Genomic DNA, 20,744 nt, shown 5'->3' on the forward strand with positions numbered 1-20,744 from the left:
GCTCTGTGTCTCTGGAATTGATTCTTTCCCATGTCTTTATGGCCATTACCCTAGTCCAAGCTACCATCACTCCACCTCCTACTTGATCTCCCTAAGGAAGGGCTTCCCTTCCGTCAATCAACTCCACTTGGTGGCCCAACATAGCTCTGATCATGTCACCTGCTCCAACTCTTCAGCGGCTTTCAAACTCTGAGTTTCCAGGCACCATCTTTAACCAAGCTCACACATGCCCTGCATGGAAAGGTAACAACCCCCATTCCACCCTCATCAGCTACCCTTTCGCTCTTTCAGCTCCCCTTGCACAAGCTTCCTTACAGTCCTCCCTCCTGCCTCTCCATGGGCTGCTCCCCTAGAGCAGAAGGCCATTCCCCTACCCTCCAGTAAATCCTTCACAAGGTACACAACATCTCAAATGGCACATCTTCAGCATATGTCTCGTATTTCCTGGACTGGCTTAATCTGCCTTTGATCTTCCATCAGAATTCTGTGTGTCTCCTTCCTAGTTCTTGCTATAGTTGCAATTTTACATTATTTGTTTAATTACTTGATTAATATTTGTCTTTTCCACCAGATTGTAAGGTCTATGAGGGCAGTGACTGTGTCTCTTTTGATTTCCTGTTGGGTCCCCAGCATTCAGCACCCAGCAGATGACTGATCCACATGTGTTGAATGGATGAATGAATGAGTACACGGTTTGATGCCAGGGCTGTGCTAGGAGCTAAGGATACAACCAAATCAAAGAATGTTGTTACCCTCAAGGTTCTCCTAGCCCAGAAGGAGGGAGAGCACAAGTAGAGGGATGACTTCAAGAGTTCTGTGGAAACCTTCGATGGGAATAAAATACAAATGGGAATAAAAACAGGTCCTGTCACACCAAAGTCCCAAGAACTAAGGTGTAGATATGTACATATACACTAAACATGACATCATATACATGTAGACAAATTATGTAGGTCCTTATAGACATACAGTCTCATTCCACAACGTATTCCTAGCACCACTTATGGGCACGAATAGCACACTTCTGCACATAGGTACTCATGCATGAGCAAGCGAACCACCCTACACCCACAGACAAATGTCCTGTCTGCCCTTGTATGCACGCTTACCCCCGCAGGGGCATGTACACACACTCACACCGGCAAGGCAGATATTGCTCTTTTATTTACAAGGCTGGGCTGGGAGTCCCAAGGTCTTATGGATGGGTCCCCATGTGTGTGGAGTCTCAGAGAGGTATGTCCTATAGCCAGAGCAGTGTCCCAAGCAGGAGAGTCCTGTCGAGGCCAGTGGGGGAGGGGGTGTCCAGGCCCAGGCCTAGCCGGGCTACAGCCCCAGTGGGAATGGTTTGTTCGCCAAGAGTGTGAGGTGGGTGGTCCACTTTACACCGACTTGGTTCCATGTCTGGGAGTCAAGGCTGCAGCTCAGGGTCATCCTGAAACTTGGATGCTGAGCCTATGATAGGCAGAATTGGTCTAAATCCTCACCCACTAAAAAGGCAGCAGCCAAACACATTCTCTCCATTCTTTCCTTTTCTCCCTCCCTTCCATTCCTCCTTTGGTCTTATACTGGGAACACTGATGGAGGAAGCAAGGTCGCTGCTGGCGCAGAGCCCACAGTCGGGCACAGCCTGTAGACAAACAGGCAGCCAATCACAGTGCAGGACAGAGGGACACTAGCCTGGTCCTGGAGGCTGGGGACCACTTTCAGGGGAGATGGATTTTAAGCTAAATCCCAAAGGACTGGTAAGCACTAGCTCGGTGATCTTGATCAGAGAGATCGGTAGCAAGGAGGTCCCAAATCTGCATTTTACAAACACCCTATAATTCAATTTGGGGTAGAGGTAGGCATGGGGTTAGATCACATGCTGAAAAACATTAGTGTGGGGAGTTAGGGAGGGAGACAGGTGAGGAGGCGTCAGTGATAGCAGGGGAGGAGAGGGTGGTCATCTTTTAAATGCTAGACATTCTGGACAGGGATTCCATGTCATGTCTCTTTGCACAGACTAAAAAAGGCGACACCCTCCCAGGACACAGACATGAGGCCTAAAGGCCAAGGCTCTGAGCTGAATTTTGTCCGCAGAGGGAGAGACTACAAAGGCCTAGCTTTATTATTATTATTATTTTAATTTTTAAATTTTTTATTAACATAAAATGTATTATTAGCCCCAGGGATACAGGTCTGTGAATTGCCAGGTTTACACACTTGACAGCACTCACCATAGCACATACCTTCCCCAATGTCCATAACCCAACCATCCTATCCCAACCCCAACCCCCAACCCTCAGCTTGTTTTGTGAGACTAAGAGTGCCTTATGGTTTGTCTCCCTCCCAATCCCATCTTGTTTCATTTATTCTTTTCCTACCCCCCAAATGGCCCATGTTGCATCTCCACTTCCTCATATCAGGGAGATCATTTGATAGTTGTCTTTCTCCGGTTGACTTATTTTGCTAAGCATAATACCCTCTAGTTACATCCACGTCGTTGCAAATGGCAAGATTTTATTTCTTTTGATGGCTGCATAGTATTCCATTGTGTATATATACCACATATTCTTTATTCATTCATCTGTTGATGGACATCTAGGTTCTTTCCACAGTTTGGCTATTGTGGACATTCCTGCTATAAACATTCAGGTGCACGTGCCCCTTTGGATCACTACATTTGTATCTTTAGGGTAAAAACCCAGTAGTGCGATTGCTGGGTCATAGGGTAGCTCTATTTTCGACTCTTTGAGGAACCTCCATGCTGTTTTCCAGAGTGGTTACAGCAGCTTCAAAGGCCTAGCTTTAACACTGGTGTGTTTCCCCTTGACTACAGGCAAGCCTCATAAAGCATGCGTAAGTGGAAGTCATGGCCTGCTCCTCTATCAGGGATTACTCTTTGCTCTAGTCAGGCAGAGACATCTGGTCCCCCTGACAGTATTGGGCAAGGGAGGCATGGAGAGTCATGGGAAGTCAGCCTGCTTCTTCCACCTTTGCTTTGGGGAGTGGGCTGTGTCCTGGAGGTCAGGGAGGTGAAAGATAAGGGAAGACCTGAGAGCAGATGTGAGACAGATCCCTTTACTCCCAAGAGATACAGATGAAGGGCAGTAATGACGTTTTAATTCTACTCCTTTCTCTCTCTTGTTCTTCACACTCAGTCATTCACCAGGATGGATCACTACTTTTCTCTCCTCCCCTTCCCCACACCATTACTCTAAGTCAGACCTAATTCTTCTTTCTTGCTGTCATTTCTTTCTCCTGGCTTTTCCTCAGAAAACTCCTAATCACCCAACAAAGCCCAAATTATAATTGCTAGCTCTTCTCCGTGGCATTCTCTGACTGTCTCAGGCAGAACACACACACACACACACACACACACACATCTACATGGGAAACAATAACAACACCGGACTTGTTGTCCGAAGACCTAGATAGGAATCTGAATTATTTCTACGTTCTCTTACTAGTTCTGAGATGTTGGGCAAGTTATCAATGCTATCCAACCGAACCTCCTCCTTACTTCATCTGTAAAATGGGTACTTAATATTACCTCCTGCACTACTGTGATTCTTAATAAGACATCAAGATGGATATGTAGGCAACCCATTGTTGAACTGCTTTTAATTCTGAGCACATTAAACCCTGATGTCTCCCACCCTACCTAAGACTTCCCTTCAGCTGGTGCGCGCACTGCAGGAGACGCCTGGCTCTCTGTGCCCACACCCAGGGACCTACAAAAGACAGCCACCTGAGTACATGATCCTCCAATCCACCATCACCCCCAGAAAGGAGGTAAAAGCCTTTATGAGTTTGGCCCACTTGGTGAGGTTTGGGCACACTGCTCTTATCCAGTGTCTCCCAGTCTGCCCCAGGTTAGAGTAGAGGAAAGAGAACTTTCTTCCCCTCCTATGCCCTTGTGCCTCTGGTGGTTTTCCTTGAATTCTCAATCAGGAAGCTACGGCCAGCCTCCCTGACTGTGGTTCTCATGTGTGGGCACACGGGTCCAGAGCTCTGAGCATCCTGCCTTCTGCTCGCCCTTCCCCCAGCCCTGCCTTTCCCTGCAGCCCTGCCTGCCTGTCTTGCTGTTAACATCGAAGGACAAATGCAGTCCTATATTTCAAAGTCATCGGGCAGATCTGATTAATTTTGGAAATGAACAACACGAAGATTCATCACAAACTTTCAGGTATGAGCAGCAATAAACAAAACCAGAGCATGAGCGCTATTTATTTATTAAAACAGTAAATTGAAGGGAAATGGGCTATTTATTTTGCACGATGTCTTCCACAGAAATAATTGGCTCATTAATCACACTCTCACTGTGGTCACGTTCAGAAGGTCAGGCTCACCGGGGAATTGAAACAGGGGTGGTGTGTGCAGTGCCAATGGCGTGTGAAGCCCAGGGAGGCTGGCTCCTGGGGACCCGGGCTTGTCCCGTGGATCCGGTACCACAGGACGGTGGCCAGGTGGCTGGAAGACAGTGTGGCACAGGGGCCACAGATGGGCAGCAGGGGGCCAGAGGTCAAACTCTGGCTCCTGCCACTTCCTGGCTGTATGACCTTGGGCGAGCTGGTTCACCTCCGTGCCTTGACTTCATCTATAAAATGATGCTGGTAAGGAACCCAACTTGTAGGGTCCCAGGAGCTTGAGTGAGTGGGCAAAGTGCTAGCATGCTTTGTGTTCTTACAGATGTTAGTTGTGTTTGCTCTTTTGGTCCAGGCAGAGCCTCAGGCTGGGGCACTCTGGGGTCAATGGAAGCTTGGAGCATAAGGTTGCTGGGGCCCCAAGGAAGGCAGAATAGTACAGCAGAGGCTACGAGTTCAGGCTCTGCAGTCAGCCTCCTTGGGTTCAAATCCAACCTCTGTCTCTTACTGGTTATATGTCCTTGTAGAATGATTTGGCTTTTCTGTGCTTCAGTGTTTTCCTCCCTCCCTCCATCCTTCGATCCTTCCAAGATTTTCTTTGTTTATTTGTCAGAGAGAGAGAGAGAGAGAGAGCACGAACACAAGCAGGGGGGAGAAGCAGAGGGAGAGGGAGAAGCAAACTCCCCGCTGAGCAGGGAGCCCAATGTGGGGCTCGATTTCAGGACCCCGGGTTCATGACCTGAGTTGAAGGCAGATGCTTAACCAACCAAGCCAACCAGGTGTCTCAAGAGCCTCAGTTTTCCTAACTATAAAATGGAGGTGATCATAATAGCACTACTTGATAAGATTATAATGAATGTTCAATGAGAAAATAAGTAGAAAGTACCTACCTCAACGCTTGACCATAGATATAACAAAATACTTGTTATGATGATCATTTTTAGAACCTTCCCGGCCTGTGACTTTCCCCCAGACAAGGTCTGGGGTCCTTTTCCCCCAGGCAAGGTCCAGGCATGCTGGAGGTTAAGCAGACATGCTGAACTTCAGGTCCCTTCCCTGGCAAGGAGGGGAGGGGGCCAGAGCCCCAGGGGATGGGCTGAGGGAAATGCATCTGCAGCAGGGACAGTGCCACAGGGCATAGGGATGTGGATTGGGGATCACAGGTTTCTGAGTGGCACCAGTGTCACAGGCATGGGGTGGCCGTGAGCAGCTTCTCCTGCAGCAGACCTGGGACTGGCATGGGGGAGTGACTGGGGCGCATGCAGAGGCAGTGAGGGGATGAGACAGGGAGGGAGGAACGCCAGTATAGAGCACATTAAAGTGGGCCATTGGGGCTCAGTCTCATGGGGGACCCCTTGAACCACTGGGGGATCAGGCCTCACACTTGTGACCCTGAAGGGTGAGGAGGCCCATCCCTCATTGTCTGGGGCTTGTTGCTGAGGCCGGAAAGCACGGGCCCGAGCATGTGCCTACAACCAGAGAAGGGCCTCAGGCAGAGACGCAGGAAGCCACAGGCGCTGTCGGTCTGTGACTGTTAGCAGGTGACCTTCGCGGCCAGCCAGGATGTGGCCAAGTCACTGACAGCTTCTACAAACAAGCATGCCTGTCTTCCAGCGGGGAGGGAGAGGCCCATCTTCTGCCTTCTCTACACAGAGCGGCTGGGCCCACAGGCACGGACAGGTGGGGGCTGGGGCCCAGCTGTGGCGCTGCAGGGCTGACTGTCCAGGGGGTAAGATACTAAGAGTGAAGACCTTAGGGCATTACCATGTCCCAGTCACCATTCCACGGGCTTCACACCCACTTACTCATTGCATTTTCACAACCCTGTAAAAACACTCACAGTCTTTAAGGAGAATATGCAGAGACACAAAGAGGTAATGCAGCCTCCTGGGACCATCCCGCTGGTAACTGGGGCTGTCTGACTCAGAGGCCCTGCTCTTGGGCCTTTCTGGCCTACAGCAGGGGTGAGGCGCGGGCAGCGGAGGGGTGGGGCGTGTGGGGAGGGTAAATAAAAGGGCTGCTGGGGAAGGAAGTAGAGGTCGTCCTGTGTAGCAGGAGGCCAGGGTGAGTGCAGGAAGGAGGGCATGCGGGACCTGTTCCAGGCTGGTGCAGAGCTAGGCTCTCAGTCTCCCGCAGCAGGGGATCGGAATTGCCCGGACTGCTGGTTAGAACCCCGACTCTTTCTGACTCAGGAGCAGCAGGTGGGGCTTGAGAGTTGGGGACCAGACGTGGGGTCTGGTGGTAGATGGTGACGGGTGGGTGGCCATTGTTTGAATGAGGTGGAGGAGTCCCTGGAGGGAAGGGACAACTCCCTCTTGGGGGGCCTACTTCCCATGTCCACCTCCTGGGGTGGGGAACCCTCCTCTGTGGTTAGATTACTGATCCCAAAAACGTAGGTGCTGGGGCTGCAGGCCCCTGGGAAAGAGGCCCCAGAGAGCTTGAGGGGGTAAGTGGGGCTGAGAGTGATCTGGGAAGCATTTCCTCCCCTGAGCCTTACAGTCCATCACTCACTATTGCTCTGCTAGGAGCCAGAGGGCTGGAGGTGGTGCTGGGGTGTCCCTCAAACTGAGCACGGGAGCTCCCAACCTGAGGAAGGCCTCTTGGGATGGGAAGCTTTTGGAGGGACGGAGGATTGGGTAACAGGCTCCAGGAAAGATGGTTCTATTCTGAGGGTCACTGGCATCCTGAGGGTGGGCCCAGAGGGGTGACTTGGAGCCCTAACTGCATAAGCCATGTGTTATAGGTTCAATTGTGTCCCCCCAAAAGCTCAGAAGTTGTCACTGCTCAGTGCCTCAGAATGTGACCTGGTTTAGAGACAGAGTCTTTACAGAGGTAATGCAGTTAAAAATGAGGTCACAACAGTGGGCCCTACTCCAGGATAACCCATGTCCGTATAAAAACAGGACATGTGGCCAGTGAGGCAGACACACACAGAAGGAAGGAGATGTGAAGACGCAGGAGGCACACGGCCACCTGCAGCGGAGGAGCGGCCGAGGCTACCAGAAGCCAGGAGAGAGGCTGCGACCAGATCCTCTCGGAAGGAACCAACTCCGCCCGTGCCTTGACTTTGAACTCTCAGCCTCCAGAACCAGGACAGAATGAACTTGTGTTGTGGCAGCCACCCAGTCTGCGGCCCTTTGATATGACAGACCCAGGAAACAAATACTCTGCGACGCCTGGAAGGAGCCACAGGCTGGGGGCGTCTGCAGGGGAGGGCCATTGCTGGGGGCCTGAGCAAGGGCCCGTTCTGGGAGGTGAGGAGGAGACCCCAGGGGAGGCCAGAGCAGCCTGAAGCACCCCAGCAGGTGCTCCAGGGGCCAGCAGGCAACGCCGCTCTCTCTAGGAATGCTTTCTCCAGAGGCCACGTGTGCGGTGGTACAGGCAGAGGGAAGCCGGAAGGTCACGGAGCCCTTCTTGCCACCCTAGGCCTAATGGAGGAGGCTGGGGGTTTGCTCAAGCTCCCACTGCTGGCGGGGGCTTCGAGCCTCCTTTCTCGAGGATGAGAGGCAGGAAGAGCGAAGAGCGACACGAACTCCGATGTTCCGAGGACCCAGGCAGGCACCTGCGTGAGCCCCAAGTGACCGCAGAAACCCTCTTCTTAATCAATAGTGTTTTATTGTCAGTTATAAATATTCTCCATCTGTCCCCTATTTACAGTTGCAAAATAGTTTATGACACTATACCATCACCCACCATTCAGCACCTTTCTAGAAACTCCATGAAAATCGCATAGGAAATAAAAAGCTCTTTTGGCGGGGTGGGGGGTGGGGAATCCCACGAACCTGGCTCCCCCCACCCCCCAACTCCAAACCACCCGACGCGGACAGCAGGCAGCAGGTGCTACACAGTAGCAAAGGGATGGGCGCAGGTGGCTCCCGGCGGGGTCAGGACGCCAGGCTCCTCAGGACGTTGGTGATGCTCCAGTGCTGGCCGGAGCACCTCTGCAGCACCAGCTGGAAGCCGAACTCCGAGTCGCTGTTCTCCTGCAGCTCCAGGCAGCGCTTGGACTTGCGGTTCTGGATGGGGCCTCCCTAGGGGCCAGGGTAGAGAGGGTCATCAGAGAGGGGTAACATGGGGAGATCTGGGGCACCTCGAGCCCAGAGGCGAGCCAGGGGAGACCTAGAATTATCAGTGCACCCTGAGGCCCGGAAGCAGAGAGGCTCTGAAGGGTAGGGGGGCCAGCATCCCCATGCAGACTCGGGCTCCCTCCTCTGATATGTCGGTCTCCTCCCTCAGCTCCCACAGCTTTCAGGCGGCCACACCAACCTCCTTGCTTTACATCGGGGTTCCTGATATTGAGCAAGCAAGCTGTGTCCTATGTTGGGGGGTCCTTCTGCATGCTTCTGCGGCAGGCCAAGCCCCAGGTATGTTTCAAGGCTCAGCTCCGGCTCCCTCTCCTCCAGAAGCCATCTCATTTCCCACCTCGCCCCCACCAACACCTCCCTTCCTCCAGTCCACCCAGCCGGCTGAATGCTCTTCACCCTGTGCTTTCTCCGGCTCGGCGCTACTGACTGGTGGTGGAATTACTTGTTTCCTTGTCTCTCCCCCATCTACACTGAGAGTGCTAGGTCTTATCAGTTTCTGTGCCCTCAGCATCCAGCGAAAAGCCTGGTACCTAATAGATGATCGGTAAATGTTGGTTGTCACGATCCGCAGTGGGGAGAGGGAATGGGTCACAGGACAGGAGAGCGGTGTCAGTTGTTTCAGTCTGGAGGGGCCCTGAGCAGTCCTGGCAGTGGGGAGAGGGAAGTCCCTGCCCCTATGACCACAGCCCACCCCAGCGACATCCCACACCTGCCCCAGTGAACAGCATGCTCGGAGAGGGAGACAGCAAACTTCTACTGCAAGGGCGCATGTACCGTCTCCCACTATCCCTGTGGTGCCAAATGACACGTGCCAAGAGAAGAGAAAGACTCCGTTCTCACAGTGACCTGAGAAGCTGGCAGTATGTACCGTGGCTGGGCACACACAGCCCTGAGACCCCACACTGCCATGCTTGGGTGTGTATCTAGCAGAAATCCGGGCACCAAAGATAAGCACCTGAGTGCTTCTGAAACCTGATAGGAAAAAGCTCCCACGTGGAAGAAAACCCAGGCATCCATCGGCAGTATAATGGATCAATAGCCTGTGGTATTCACGCACTGGAACGCTGTACAGCGTCAGAAATATACAGACCAGAGCTCCGGTCAAGGTGACTAAGCCTAACAACAGACGCACCAGCATTGGAGGCCAGGCAGAGAATACACAGAGAAGTCCCCATATATGCACCTGCCAGGCAGACAATGCAGGACCAGTGTTAGAGCCAGGATGGGGGTGATCTCTGCGGAGGAGGGACTGGGAAAATGATCGACAGTAGCCAAAGAAGGGGTGCTGGGGTGCTGTTGGTATGCTCCTTCCTGACCTGGAACACAGGTGTTTGCTTTGCTTTAAATCATTGAGTTGAACATTTACATTTGTACATGTTTTTGTATGTATGTGTGTTATTTTCCAATTAAAAAATTTTGAAAAAATGTAGCTCCCTCGGAAGGAACTCTGAACAGTGGGTGAGGGAGGCAGGTAGTGAGAAGCTGGGCGGCAAAGGCGAGCAGAAGAGTGTCTGTGTGTATTCAAGGGAAGAAAGCAGCTCTCTTCTGACTATGCCCCAAGGCTGGCCGTGACTCACTGCACCCAAGAGCAGACAGAAAACAGCAAAGGGGAAACCCAAAGAGCAAGCCCATCTGGGGACCCTGAGCTCAGCCTGAGAGACAGCGACAGGTGGAGGCGCTGCAGGGGCGGAGGAACGAGTGGCCCTCCGACCAGGGCTCAGAAAGGACCCTGGAGTCCCCAGGTGGAAGACACTCCGAAGGCAGCCCCCCCTGCTCTCATGGGCTCCCTGAAGGACCTCTGCTTCGGCCCGGGGCCTCCAGTATGACGCATGCAGCCCTCCTGAACCAGTGTTTTCTTTCCTGAGCTGCTCTGCCCAGGAGCGTTCTCCTCCCAGTGAACTTAAATCCTTGTCTTGGGGGCATCCAGCAAGGCACCCAGATTGTCCCCTGGGGTTCCCGACTTGGGTCTGCTCCTACTTTTCTACCTTTCCCTCTCAATAGGGGAGGTGAGGCCCATGTCCCTTGAGGTCTGCATTTTTCTAGGTTAACCGGACCCAGTTCCGAGTAGAACAATTTTGTATGATTTTCCATCCCGGCTGCCCTCCTTTGGACCAACTCCAGTTATTCCGTGTCACTCAGAACTAACTGCCAAGCGGAAGCCACCACCTCGTTTCCACTGGACAAAAGGCTCCTTCAACACAGCCAACTAATTGGCACTTTTGGTGGCCACACCATGCTCCTGGGATGATGATGGCATGACAGTGCCAAGCTATCCCCTTGGAAGCTGTGGGTCCCTATCCCATCCCACAAAAGCTGGACCTCTGGACCTAGAGGCATCCCTTGCAACATTGCTTGAAGTGAGGCCAGCCCCTCGCGTTGCTGGGCCCAGGTTTCTATGGTTTCCATTTCCGTGGCCTGAGCACATTTGCTGCCCACACCTGGGTTGGGCCACATCACTGCTGCTTCCTTGGCACTTGTGTGACCGGCCCCCCGCCCCACTGATGTCCCTGCCCACTGGTGGTGTGCCCCAGCCCACGCTGCTAGGAGTGCGGCGGAGGCAGGCCGTGGGTGAGACCAGCCTGGCTCTCTGATTCACAAGGCCTGCCGGCTCTCCTGGTGGGGAGATGGGAAGGGCAGGTCAGCAGATGGCCGTGGGCCATGGGCCATGGCCATGGGGGAGCTGCTCCACTGGTTCCAGACGATCATTTATGTCCTGATTACCAAGGACAAGCAGGAGGAGCCATGGGAAACTGTTTCTTCAGCTCTAAAACAACAAATGGATGTAAGGCTGCTCAAGGTTCAGATGGGGGGGGGGTGTCTGGAAAAAGTGCAGGACAGGCAGGACGGGGGCCAGACCAAGAGCTCACTCACTCTGCTCAGGCCCGACTTCGCAGTGTTTCCTCAGGGGCCAGGCTGGGCTTTGCTTGCCAGGGGCTGGGATGCTTCGGCCACCCCCGGATCACTGAACTCGGAGAAACCTGTCCAAAACAGAGAAGGCCGTGGCCTCTCTTCTCCTGTCACCACTCATGGACATTCTAGGCCTTCCCCAGTGCACCTTGCCAAGCCTGAGAGGGAGGGAGGTCTCTGAGAGGGAAAGTGTTCCTCCCAAGACCCAACTATGACATTTCCCAGGCCCCATCCTGACCCTCAGGGCCCTGGAGACAGGAAGAGCTGTGACTCTGGGGCAGAAACAGCTTGTGTGGCCTCTAGGCAGGATGTGGAAGAAACAGAGTGAGGCCAAGAGCTGTGAAGGAGATGGGGCCTCAGTGAGACTGTCTGGGCCTGTCAGGGAGGGTGAGGTATGGGGTCAAGGCCAGCTCCCTCCCTAGAGGCTCCAAGAGGAGAATCTTCTAGAGCAGAAGAGGAAGGCCTGCTTGGAGGCCTCCTTGTGGTACCCTGGAATGTGTCTTGGGAACATGTCTGGGCTATGGGAAGGGGAGGCAGGCAACTTTGGGCGCTGGAGCGAGCCTGGCCACTCCCAGCCTCCCTCCTGTCGTCCTTCTTGGACCTCAGCTTGTCTCCCTCAATCAACTCCGGGCTCTCACCCACTCTCAGGGCACATGCTCTTCACCACAATGGCAAAGGAAACTTGCTTTCCTCCATTGGATCTCTTCCTGGTAAGCTCAGCACCCTCGAGAGAGGCCTGCTGCTGTTACTCTTCGCAGCTCTGCCTGCAGGCTCTGTGTGGAGATGGAGCTAATAAGGGTTAGTGCCTATTTCCCAGGTACCTAGCGCCGGGTCAGATGCCCTCCAGGCCCAGTATCACGTGGTCCTCATGGGAACTCAGACAGGTGCAGATGGCAATCATCCCCACTTCACAGAATTGGAGACAGTGGCTCTGAAAGGTTGGGACACAGGCCCAGGGTCACGTGGTCTGGAAGTGGTACAGCCAGGCTGGGAGCCCCATTCACAGTTCCTGCATGCTGGGCGTGCCACACCATTCCTCCCACCCCAGGCCTGTCTCAAAGCAGCGGTCTCCACTGAGAGCTGCAAGAGCCTCAGTGCCTGGGGCGGAGGAAGGTCATCTTGCCTGGCTTCAGCCTCTAGGGAGCCAGTTTGGGCTAGTTCCTTTGAGGGCTCTCTGCAGACACACGAGCCATCCATCCATCCAAGATTTAATGAGAGCCTACTGTGCGCCAGGAACAGTTCCAGGTCATGGAGATACATGAGTGACTAAGCAGGAAAAGATCTTTGTCTTCACAGAGATGATACTCCAGGAAGGGAAGCAAAGAGTCAATTCTCTGGTATATTAGAAAGCAATGATGCCATACACAAAAATGTAGGGCAGTGCTCTGGGCTGAATGCGAGTCCTTGAAATTCCTGTGTTGAAGCTCTTATCCCCCATGTGATGATATTTGGAGGTGGGGCCTTTGGGACATCCTTTGGCCACTTGGGTGGAGTCCTCGTGAACTAGATTAGCACCCTTATAAGAAGAGACGCAAGAGAGATGACGTCTCCTTCTGCTGTGTGAGGATGGGTGAAAAGGTGCACACACCTGCAGACCAGGCAGAGGGGTCTCAGTAGACACTGCCCGCTGCCACCTTGATCTTGGACCCCCCTAGACTTCAGAGCTGTGAGGAATAAATGTTGGTTGTTTAAGCCTCTCGGTCTATGGTCTTCATGTTCTAGTAGCCTGAATGGCCTCAGACAACCTGGGAAGGGAGATGGGGAGCAGTGGTGAACAGGCAGCCACCGAGACAGCCATCAATCAGAGTGATCCTCGTTGGGAAGGCACGAAGGAGAGGACAGTCCCTGTGCCCCAGAGTAAGACTCCCATAGTGCAGAGGCCTGATGAATTCTGAAAATGGCACAGAGGCTGGGGAGCAGCTCAGATGTGGGGAGGGAGCAAGAGATGAGGCCTGAGAGGTCCTTGAGGTAGGGGCAGGTTGTGTGGGGACTCACAGCCACTGAATGGACTTTGACTCTGAATATGGTGACAAGGGCCAGCCACTGCCGGTCGGACTGACATGTTCAGTGGTCCACTCTGGCCGCCGTGTGGAGCAGGGAGCGTTGAGCATTGGAGGAAGGAAGTAAGCAGGGAGGCTGTGTGCGGGCTCTGGTCCTCATAGCTGGGGCCCTGCCCGCAGTCCCTGGGCCAGTCCCCGGCTCTGAGGGGCTGGCCCTGCCCTCCAAGGATGGCACTGTCCCTCGGTTTACCAGTCCAGTCAACTAAATTATTTGTGTAATACATACAACTACAGGATGTGGAAACACACAATACTTTTAATTAAAGAATTTAAATAAGGGCAATTAAACCTGGCAGGAGAGATGCTCCAGCACACAGAAAGCTTAATTGGAATGGAAACCGAATTAAATATGGAAACAGCATTAAAAAAATCAAAAGCTGAATGTATAGAATTAAGGAGACTAATAATAATTCCTAGAGGTGGGTTCCCAGCCCCCAGCCTCGTTCCTTCTCCTTCTGGGCCTCTGTGGAGTAGTCCTTAGGAAGGGCTTGAGAAGCGCGTGGGTAGAAGCAAAAATGCAGGACTCTGCTCCTGGTCTTGGCTCTGGATTTGTGTTTTGCCGTGGAGCCTTGACGATGTGCACAGCAGGGCTGGGGGAGCTGCAGTTCAGAACCCCTTCGGGGGAGGCACCTGGGAGCTGACCCCAGATTCCGCAGACATGCATCTCTTCTCTTAGTTTCCCCAACTATGTGCCTGTGGCAGCTAGAGGTTTCTTAACTAGACCCGTTCCTCCTGGGGTATAGGTTGGGTACAGATTAGACAGAGTCCCTGGAGGGCTTATTTACTGTGGATCACTTCTGGGTCTGCCATGGGGCCCGGAAATGGGCCTTTTTAAGTTCCCAGGTGCTGCTGCTGCTGGCGATGCTGGCTGGGGGACCCCAAACCAGCTGTCACCTTCTCTCCGGGAAGGATGAGGCCTGGCTTGTCACTTGCACTCGGGACCTGAGGAGGAGCGGCTAGACACCTGGGCGGAGCGCTCAGGCTGCTCTCCTGTTTCCCTCCAAGGTGTTCAGAGGAGGTTGTGTGGATGGATGCCCGTATTCCGCAGTCTTCCCTGCTTATTTCAGAGCTCCCGAGCCACTAGCCTCTAAAGAATTTTCCACAAGCAAGTGGCCCATGGGTCTTTGGCTTTAAGCATGGTGGGCCTGGGAGTTTCCAGGTTAAGTAGTTAATGATTAGTAATCAGACTTCAAAGCATGGGTGGGACGTAGGCCCTAGCTTAAGAAACTCTGGGATTAAGTCTTTTTGAACAGAAAGTGGTCTTTCTGTATTATGAATATTCAACACTATATTTATTCAATAAGTGCTTTGGCATTTATTTTCCTTAAAGGAGACTCACCAGTGCCTGAGTGAGAGTCTGCCTGTGATTTGCTGGGAAGGTCCATTGGACGGAAGACGGGGTAATGGCAATATCAAGTGCCAAAAAAAAAAAAAAAAAAACAAGGTGAAGGGGGTTACGGAGATAGCAGTGTGGCTGGAGAGAGCTCGCCGAGGAGGCAGGAATCCAGCCAGTTCACACACACCAGTGACCGGCTTGGCAGGGAGACTCCAGCACCAAGTGCCCACTGCAGCTATCCATTGGTTTCTAGATTCTAGAGGCAAGACAAAGGCACCACGGGATGGTGGTTTTGAGCACGGATCCCAGAGGCAGAATTCCTAGATTTGGCCTTGGACAAATGACTTAATCTCTCTGTGCCTCAGTTTCCTCATCTGTAAAATGAGGATAATCAAAGTCCCCACTAGCATTGTCGTGGGGAGTTATGTCCTATTTATAAAGCAGTTACAATACTGTGTGGCACCTAGTAAGCATCGTATAAATGTTGGATAATAAATTTAAAAATCTTACTCAGGTCTGAATAGCGGGGACCTGAGCCGTCATACCTGCTCCTGGCTCCTGATCTCTGTAGCATGAGTGGGAGGAAGGGGGTGCTGACTGCCGTAAACTGAAAATCACAAACTTCTAGGGCCCACGCAAGGCTCTGACAGTCCTTCAAAACCGGACAGTTCCACATTTGCCCCTCCATATGACATGGAAATGAAAAGGTGTTTTATTCCAGAGCCATAATAAAATATCCGATTATAGTCTTTTCTTTTCAGTACAAAAGGTTCTCGAAGTCGGACTTCTTGACAGCGACTGGGGATCAGAGCAGGAGAAAAGTCAAGGACTCCTCCTCCTTGCGTGTTGGGAAATTCTTTGGCAGCATTAGCCATGCTCCCTGGGAAATGTGTTCTGCAACTAGGTTCTTTTTTTGAGTGGGTTACTCGTCTTGCATCAAATTATCAAATTAGATCCCACAAATCAGAGCCAATCATCATGGACATGGAGGGTTGGCTCTGCACTCAGCTGTCTTCCAGGCAGTGTCCTCAAACTCTTGAAAATTTCTTCTCTCTTGGCATTAACAGACATCTCTGCTGTTATCCTTGATGTTCCCCATTTGGAAAATGCATAAATACTTCACAGAGAATGAGGCGAGTACAGGGGCTCAGGTGTGGGGACAGCTAACCATGGGAACACTGATCTATTTGCACTTGGACTCCCAGAGGGGCCCTCCTGCCATTGCCACCAAAGAACCCAAAAGCCAGGAGGTGTGACGGTGCACTCCCCAGTCTGGGAGCAGCATGAAATACAGTCTGAATATCCCGACGTTTCATGAAAGCCCCATTTTAAAAAATATTTACACCAATTTGTACTCTAGTCTGCACGGTATGCGTACATTTCCACCTCCCTACTTCAAATCTGAGGTTAGAGAAAGAAGTACATTTTCACCCTACAATTTTGAGCACCCCACTTATCACATGTCCATTTTGCAGGTAGGATGTACCACCCTCTGAAAGTGTTCTTTGCCGGAACAAGGGACTTCTCCAACTAAACAGGGGCCTCTGACTATTAGGTTGAAATGTCCTTTTTCAGTGTGTACACATGTGTGCAAGGAGAGAAATCACTGGTAAAATTTTGTCCATCTTGAGGTTTCTCACAGACCTGTCTTGAGACCTGGTATGCAGGAGGCCTCTGGTTAATATCTGTGGATTTTTTGAAAAAAGAAGGAAATCCTTCATTCGATTAATAGCATGTTGGGGGGCTCCTCTGTCTCAGCTCTCCATCAGGTGCTGGAGACCCTGGACACGTAAGACAGCCTGGCCCTCTGGTGTCATGGTTGATGGAAGAGAAGGACGTGGAAAATAATGGAAAAACAATTGCAGAAAGTAAGGTGAAGGTGGCCCTCATACAAGGAGTTTGGATCATTCTTGAACTTGTCCAGTATTTGCAAGTCCCCACTCAGAGCCAACAGGACTAGACTGCTTTCCAGTGTGTATGGCAGCCCTTTAGCTATTAGAAGGCAGAGCTGAGATGTTTCTGGTCTTCTGGGTCCAACAGTCTGCATTGTTTCAACCATGCATTTAGGTAGGTAGGTAGAATTTAAGGAGGTTGGGCCTTAGAAGACACACATCGTAACAGCCCTCCTGTGGCAAGAGTCCCATTGCGAGCATCTTGAGGAGAAGGCTCCAGCATTTGCTTCACCATTCAAAGGAATGGTAATCGGGGCAGGGCGCATCTCATTACCATGGAGAGGCAGTCTGTTCTGTTGCTTGGCAGGTGTCCTGCCACAAAGTTCTCTGCTTACTCCCTCTCCTTCCATGGGTGCCAGGCTCACTGACTAAAGGCCTCTTTCACTAACTCTTCATCACCAAATCTCAGAATCCCCCAAATCTCAGTGTGTGGGATACTCTCAGAAGATTGAAAGCCTCCATAATTTATAGGTATCAGTCTAGGACATTCTTTATACCAGGAGAAATCACAAGCTAGAGGAATTGCAGAAGGCAATAATGATGACGTCTGGTGGTCTTGAAATTCTATCATGTGTTGATGTGGGAAATGTTAGCCCTCTAGGCACAGGTGTGTGCCTTGAGAGGGGTGATGCTGGCTGCCCACCAACTGTTCTGCAAACCCAAAGCCTAGGGTGGTCCTGGATGCATAATCCCCCCCCCAACTCCCTGCATTTCATCCATCACTACTTCCAACAGACCGCAGCAATGTCTCAAAGTACCCCCAACAACTATCTGGCTCCATGACCCCATGACAACCGAGTCTGCTCCATCTCTCACGGGAATAATGGGTCAGCCCCCTAACTCATATTTCCCTGTCTCTTTTATCTTGGTCCATCCTACACTCTGGTATCAGAGGGATTCAGACCCCCTCGTGGCAAGCCATCACTCTGGTATCAGAGGGATTCAGACCCCCTCGTGGCAAGCCATGGCTTAAGATAGCCCCTGGATCCTCCCTTTGCTTTTAAGGTGAAGTTGAATTTGTTGGCATGGGTTTCAACAATTACCATTCTCTGCACCCAGACTAACTCTTATATCTGATCTCTCTCATGTTCCTTTGGAAATTCCAAGTTCCGCCCGCACCAACGTTGGATTTCTGTTCCTCAAACATGCACTGTTTTTTCTTGCCTTTGCTCAGGCTGAGCCTCGACATGGGATGTTCTCCCTTTTTACACCTGGGAACTGTCCTACCACTTCCAAGAACCGGATCAAAGATGCCTTGAATGTGAAACCATCCTGGAGCCCACCAAGCCGGGGTCCTGGCACACCACACCTCCCTCATTTCTGGTCTCATCATCTATTCGGTTGCGTGTTTATCTGCTCAGGAGCTCCTCCAGGGCAGAGGCCGTGCCTGCCTCCTATCTGCATCCCTCCTGCCCAACCCCCGTGCTCAATGAATGTTTGATGAATGACTGAAGGAAAGAATGTTCATCATCAGAAAATGGCTCATCAAAGCCCCGTGCATCAGCATTGCCAAGAGATGTTTTCATCAAGTGTCACGGTTGCTCAGTGTCAGTATCTCACGCTGTCCTGATTCATCCTGAGCATCGGAAATTCAGAAGAGCTTGCAGGGGATAGAAGAAAGGCATTTTATTTGTTAAACAGAAAATCAGGGTATGAGATGGAACTCTAAGATATGCAAATGCCTGTCTTCTTTGTGGGAGAACCTGGGAGAAATGCACTAGATTATTTTGAAATTAATTCAGCCTGAATGTCTGTGGAGTTTAAATGCAGCCCTCAGGAGAGTAAATAATGCAGAATGTGAAACCAAAAAAGAGATTTGAGATGCACCAGCAAAAGCTTCTTTCAGCCCAACTTCTGCACCCGATCATTCTACTTGGTAGGGTCTCTATGTAATTTGCAAAGATTAAAACCTGTTGCAAGAGAATTAGCCCAAGCACATGATTTAATCACGCAAGAGGCTTCCAGCCTCTGCCGGCCTTGTCAACAGTAGTTCCTAACCTGTGAGGGCTTGTGGACAGATTCCAGGTTGCTTGACAAATATCAGTTGTTTTGCCTTAAACAAAAATTTCACATACATTAATCTTTAAAATATCAAGCGAGAGTGGCTGCTCTGGGTTTGCAAATTAGGGATTTAAAAATGTGATTTCCAAAGAGTTCTTCTTGGGAGGAGGACCAAAGATGGGGCTGCCAAAGCACTCTGAGAGTTTAATTGGATATATGTGTAAGTGGCTGAAAACTGCCCAGGCTCCAGGATTCCACGTCCAAACACTGCCTGCTTTGCTGGTCACCGTGTCCTTTCAAGTAGGAGTCACGTGAGGCTGCCTGTTCCAGGCCACGCACTGAGATGAGGAAAGGAAAGAGCTGGATTTGGGGGTGTCTTTGCCTTGAGGATGCCTCTTTTAGGGATATGTTCCTTTGTTTGCCCCAGTCAGGGATGGACAGAGGAGCTGATGGCCAGCCAGAACCACCGAGGCCTCTGGAAAGGGAGAGGAGTCACCTCAGCCTGAGCCTTGGGGCATGTCTGTCTGGGAGGGTTGGAAAAAAGGCCTACGTGCCGTGCATGGGGCTGGGCTGTGAAGCAGCCTGGGTTCGGGCGCAGCCAGCCTATTTGAACTCGAGCTCCATCTCTCCGGCTGCATGACCTTGGGCAGGTGAACTTTATCTTGTTTCACTGTCTTGGATATGGAACTGCTCGGCTTACTAACACCGCACTTCCCAAGGCTGACGCTCTACCGAGCTCTGTTTCCCGGGTGATTCTGGAGTTCCTCCAAGGAATGAGGCTTTGCAAAGGGGTCAGGGAGCTCACTCCAGTTCAAGAGCATGAATACCCAAGTGACACAGGATCCCCAGAGCATCAGGTGCCTGGCTGGCCCCTGGCCTCCTAGGGCTATTCCAGAAGCCCTGAGCTCCTCCTCCTTCTCCCTGCCAGTTGAAGCGGCATTTACTTGTCCATTAGAGGCCTCCCAGCCACACCTGTCAAGCTGCCCAGCCCATACCACCAGAAGCTGGGCTCCCTGGGGCAGCCTCAGACCTTGCCCCACGAGGAGATCTTGGTGGCCAGGCAGGGCCCTAAGCATCCCGGGGTCACTCACGGAGAAGAGGGGAGGAGGGAATGGCTACATGTTCAAACTGCATTTCAGCCTCCTGCTAGTTTTTCTTCCTGCCTCTCCCCCAAGACCCTTCTACAATCTCCCCCTTTCCATTCAACTCCACAGTCTCTGACACAGGGGCATTCCAAAGTCCGCACCTAAATAGGCCAGTCCCCTGCTCTCCATTTTCACTCCCATAAACTCCAGGCCCACGGTGTCCATGACCTGGCCCAGCTGCTCTTCCAGGCTCATCTGCTGCTACCGTGCCCCACCCCCGGGCCCTGCAGGTCCCGGCCACACCTGGCTCTCCACAGCTCCCTGAACACAGCTGGGGTTTGAGGCTCCACAGCTTTTGTGCATGCTGTTCCCTCTCCGTGGAACACCCTTCTCTACTTTCATATGGCGCAAGCTCCTACACACTCTTCAAGGTGAAATACGGTCTCTTCTGGAAGGCCCTCAGCCCCACCCACCACCTCCCTGCGCCATTTCCTTCCTGGTTCCCAGGGGCCCAGCAGGCCTGGCTGAAGGCAGCAGCGAGTGGCCTGACGTAAGCCCCAGCACAGAGCCTCCGGACAGGACGATCTCCCTCTCACCTTGGCAAAGTCAGTCCCACTCACCTTCCTGGGGGCCCACAGGTCCCTTTTTCTCTGTTGCCTCCAGGATGCAGGCATGTGGCCTCTATCTTTCATATGTGGCCTCTAGCCTGAGCTGGGAAAGGACAGCCGCTTCGCCACAGAGCACGCACCCAGCCTGTGTCCCTGATCCTATGCTGCCGGCCCTCTCTCGGCCTCTCCTTGTAAAGGAGAGCCACAAGGGAAATGTAGCCGCGGTACATGTCACTCAGGACTACACAGCCTGAGGGGACAGGTGACAAAGGCAGACCATGGAGGTGAGACAGGTGTTTCAGCCAGAGAGAGGGAGCCATGAGGAAGCTGTGCCCCATGTTCTCCAACCTCAGCCCTGACCCTG

At 52.2% G+C, this 20,744-nt stretch overlaps 1 protein-coding gene across 1 annotated transcript in view; it reads right to left on the minus strand.

The window, feature by feature from the left end:
• Positions 1-7,941: 7,941 nt before the first annotated feature.
• The window catches only part of GALNT18 (polypeptide N-acetylgalactosaminyltransferase 18), a 339,877-nt gene continuing 327,074 nt past the window's right edge, over positions 7,942-20,744 (minus strand). The window contains exon 11 of the mRNA XM_044258833.1: positions 7,942-8,377. Within this exon, the coding sequence (XP_044114768.1) occupies positions 8,231-8,377 (147 nt within the window). The 3' untranslated portion in view covers positions 7,942-8,230. The remainder of the gene's footprint in view (positions 8,378-20,744) is intronic.

The sequence above is a fragment of the Neovison vison genome, chromosome 7 (assembly GCF_020171115.1).
Source record: "Neovison vison isolate M4711 chromosome 7, ASM_NN_V1, whole genome shotgun sequence".
NCBI classification, from domain to species: Eukaryota; Metazoa; Chordata; class Mammalia; order Carnivora; family Mustelidae; genus Neogale; species Neogale vison.